We start from the raw sequence: 4,718 nt of genomic DNA on the forward strand, positions 1-4,718 counted from the left end.
AGTACTTAAAAAGAACTAATATATTTAAAACTTGTAATACAATAAATGTCTTCTTTTTAAAGAAATATCCCACAAAGTGGGGGAAAGTGTTGACCAACAGAACAAGAATTCATTCTATTTCCTTAAGGAAATTATGACAACAAAATAAAATATTATTGTTACAGAAGGCAAAATGTTCCAATTGATTTTAAATGAAGTGAAAAATATATTTTCAAAAGGAGACTTTAGGGTGATATTCATTTAGCTCCTTATTCACCTAAATAGAAAACAAAAGTTAAGAAATGAGATGGTTGTAGTAGGCTGTAATATATAAGATTTATCAGAAATGTCATGTATTCAAAAAGGAATAAAACATTTTTTATAATTTTTTGATTCAGGTGTTCTAAAAAATTATAAAACATCCATAAGAAATGTATCTATTATCAAACCATTTATACCTTGGATATGATGCTCTTATATGGTATAAATTTTTACAAGTATTCTGGAAGATACTTTTGTGTATATTGCAGAGGAAATAAAAAACATGAAATTTAAAAGATCATTTTACAGTTTACCTTCAACTAACATCTTTCAGAGCATGCAGATAGCATTTCATGAGTATGACTAGAAAAACAGTTATAACCAATTTAGAATCAATTTTGATAATTGTCATATAAAAGAAATCCTTGCTTAACATATTTCTCCCATTAAAATATCATAAAGACAATATGCACTTGAAAAATAGAAGAGAATAAAAATGAAAATACCATTTTTTAAGCCACTGTCTTAAACATGTACTTGAGGTACTTTATCTTTAAAGAAAAAAAACCTAACCAAAAAAAACCCTAACCAATTTCTTTTTATTTAAAAAAAATTAAATGTTTTATTTATTTCTGAGAGAGAGAGAGGGTGAGCAGGGGGGGTGTCAGAGAGAGAGGGAGACACAGAATCTGAAACAGGCTCCAAGCTCTGAGCTGGCTGTCAGCACAGAGTGCACACAGGGCTCGAACCCAACAACCGTGAGATCACGACTTGAGCCGAAATCAGACGCTTAACCGACTGAGCCACCCAGGCACTCCACCGATTTCTATTTCAGGAATGATGTAAAAAGAATGGTGGAAGGATTGGATGATTATAAGAATTCATGGATGAAACCATTTGTAGATATTATACATGGATTCAAAGTGATAACAAGAGTCTAAGTTAGCTTGAAATACGATTGGTACTATTTCTTAAATAACTTTGGTTTCACATTTTGCGTCTACATTTTAGTAATGTGAATTCTAAATATTTAGCATGCTTGGCAACTAAGGCTCCTAGAACATAGATTTTGGTAACTTGTTATTTTTCTTGTCCGAGACTGATTCCAGGGCATCAACTATTGAAATCTGCAGTTAGATATAACGTAGGAACAACATAGTTCCATTCATCTTCCAAAAAAACTCCAATAATTTGTGGTTTCAAAATTGGCCAAGATCATCGATTTTGTAATCTGGATTTCCCATTATAAAGGCAAGGAAAGCGAAAACATCTTAAAAATAATGTCCCAATGAGCTTTATGCTTACATTAGCTGTAATCTTGCCATAAAAGTTTAAAATTTGTGGAAGAAACAGCGCAGTGTAATAAAAGAGTTTCATCAAGCTGTTTCTTCATTTACTTACTCTACATGCCAACAACAGTAATGTAATACAATGCTGTCTTATAGAAATTGATGGTTAATATATCCTGAAACATGGAATTACTTCTCCTGTCTGATTGCCGAAGAGTTTAAACATCATCTCTGGGAGTTTGGAATTGAATCTGAACCATCCAAGCTACCCTCTGAAAGGTGTCCAGGGAAAGAGACTTTGTTAAGACTGAAAACAAACAACAACAACAAATCTTTAGGTTTTATGAAAAAAAAACACTAATATAGTGTTGTTGAGAAAATGATTATGATTACTATCACTCTGCTTAAAAGTTGGATGGTACAAAATAATCTTACTGGGTTTTTTGGTTGATTGTAATCATGTTGTTCCACTTTTTTATTGCAAAATTATTTTGTTATAATTATGTTTCCTTTTTCTATAAATACTGAAAAAAGTTATTTTTATTTTTATTTATTTAAAGGAGAATTTATTTTTACTCCATGATATTTTGGAAGAAGAATATAAAGTTTTTTCTACTCCCTGATATAACTCTAGTCATATGAGAGTAGAATCAAAGATTTAGATAGTGTATTTAAAAAGCTTTTATCTCAATTGTGAAACTACCTAGCAAAATATTAAGTACTGGAGTACCTGGACATCTACTTTATTTCTCTGGCATTAAGTTACTGACTATATTTATAGCTTTGAATAATTTGTTGTTTAAAATTAACTAGTTTTTCTCAGTATGTCAATCAATTCATTTACTGCACAAAAAACTAACTGCTTTGAATTGGGTGTATCTTAAATTTTATTGAAGAAAGAATGACATGTCCCAATGTTATGTAATATTCTTTAAGCTGCTTATAACATACTGATACTCCTAACATTTTTAAGTGGTTTCATGTAACAAAAGGGAGTATAAAGGACCTTTATAAATATTAAATAATATTTTTTTTTTTNCTTCATTGTGGGTCATTTTACCTTGCAAATTGTGAGTAGGATTTGGTTTATTATGTATGTTCATTAAATTAATGTATTATTTAAAGTTTTCTTTTATGTAAACATATTTAGAAGAGGCTCATGCTCTATTTAGCATTTAATATTAATACAAGTTTTAGATATTTGATATATAGGTAATATTTTAAACAGATTTCTGTTAAAATTTAGTGTTCCTATTTACTGAATACAGAATTTTTTATACATCCGATGATGTCAATTTCTTTAACATAATTACTGTCTGACTTTTTAATTTTTTTTAATGTTTTATTTATTTCTAGGAGAGAGAGAGAGAGACAGCGTGAGCAGGGGAGGGTCAGAGAGAGAGGGAGTCACAGACTGAAACAGGCTCCAGGCTCTGAGCTGGCAGTCAGCACAGAGCCCGACGCGGGGCTCGAACCCACGAACCGCGAGATCATGACCTGAGCGAAAGTCGGACGCTTAACCAACTAAGCCACCCAGGCGCCCCTGTCTGACTTTTTAAACATTACTTAGTTAATTATAATGACTGTGAATGTAACATTTTACTGGTAATGAAATATCATGTAGGTTACAATATTGTATTCCATTCTTATCAACAACTCTTGTAGAAAAATACTTAAAATTAAAATTTACCTTTGTTAAAGTTATTCATATACAATAATTTTATAATTCTACTCCCATTTCTTCCTGATAAATTAAATGTTTAATTCAGGGGTTCCTGAGTGTCTCAGTCAGTTGAGCGCCAAACTCTTTATTTTGGCTCAGGTCATTATCCCAGGGTCATGGTATTGAGCCCTATATTGGGCTCCACACTGAGCATGGAGCCTGTTAAGATCCCCCGTTCACCCCCTGTGCCCCTCTCCCATTCTCAACCTCTCTCTCTAAAAAACAAACAAGCAAACAAAAACATGTAATTGAGATCATTTCAAGGAATATCAAAATTGAACCAACTTAAACCACTAGAGTCAATACCTTGCAGATACCAAGGTTTACTAAGAGCTTCAAAAATCCATAGTCTTGATTTAATTGTGAATAAACCGATGATGCTCAAAAAATGAACCAGTACTTCAAATATCCTATAATAAACTGTGGCTTCATGACCATATGTACATGTAATTATTATATAAATAAATTTTAAATGCTTCTGTCAAGACCACCTGGTCTTTCCTTTTTTGCACAAGGAAGAATACCTCATTTTTGGAGCTTAGGAAGAATACCTCATTTTTCTTCAGCTCCAGTGAGGCTTTCTTTTATGACTATAATTTAAAATATTCCTTATCACACTTGTGACATATAAGATGAAAATGTCTTGAAATAGTTACCCAGAATCTCTAAAGACTTCCAAATAGTTTTATAGCTATCATCTTTGCAGAAAATAAAAATAGCCACTTTATTATTAAAGCTGTGATTTCATTCCTCAAAATACAAAGGGAGTGTGAGTTACATTTCAATAAAGCTGTTTTTTAAATAACAAAATAAAATCACATAAATTTTGAAAAAAAAGTTTTATTCAAATTCCAGATAGTTAACACAGTGTGATATTAGTTTTAGGTGTACAATACAATGATTTGATACTTTCATAACACAACTTTTGTGAAAAAGAACTTCTAAACTGATTTTCTTACTAATTGAGGCTATAAAACATTCACCTGTATAAACCAGGTGTTTGAGATATAACCATATTTAAACCTGGGCCACAGATGAATATGGATTCTCCTTTTGGTTATTAACCATACTTGACCTCCCCTTTGTATATACTTGAGAAAATGTTAACATTTGAAAACAATATACACAACATTGAAACTAGTTTTCCACAAAAGTCACAGAGAACAAAAATATGTATTTTCCTATTTGGTTATTTTTTATCAATTGATTTGGTGGCATTTTTAATTTAATTATTATTATGATTACATGTTTAGCTTATAAGGTCTAAGATATCTTTCCATCTCTTGTGTTTGGATTAATTGACTATTGGAATATTCCCAGTAAAATGTCCTTGTTGATCTTTTTGGTTTTTATTTTAGTCACTAAATAGAGAAAGAAGCAAAGCAACTCTTAAGACTGGTCATCATAGATAAGAAACTTCTACATGAACTTAGTCTATTGAATCATAGGTAGATGATATGATTTAT

The 4,718-nt window shown here is 31.0% G+C and overlaps 1 protein-coding gene across 1 annotated transcript in view; it reads left to right on the forward strand.

Annotated features, from left to right (window-relative positions):
* LOC144233286 (protocadherin-11 X-linked) overlaps positions 1 to 1,377 on the forward strand; it is a 27,737-nt gene extending 26,360 nt beyond the window's left edge. Inside the window, exon 3 of the mRNA XM_077766110.1 lies at positions 1,339 to 1,377. Within this exon, the coding sequence (XP_077622236.1) occupies positions 1,339 to 1,377 (39 nt within the window). The remainder of the gene's footprint in view (positions 1 to 1,338) is intronic.
* The last annotated feature ends 3,341 nt before the right edge of the window (positions 1,378 to 4,718 follow it).

This window comes from Crocuta crocuta, unplaced genomic scaffold, assembly GCF_008692635.1.
Source record: "Crocuta crocuta isolate KB4526 unplaced genomic scaffold, BGI_CrCroc_1.0 scaffold508, whole genome shotgun sequence".
NCBI lineage: Eukaryota > Metazoa > Chordata > Mammalia > Carnivora > Hyaenidae > Crocuta > Crocuta crocuta.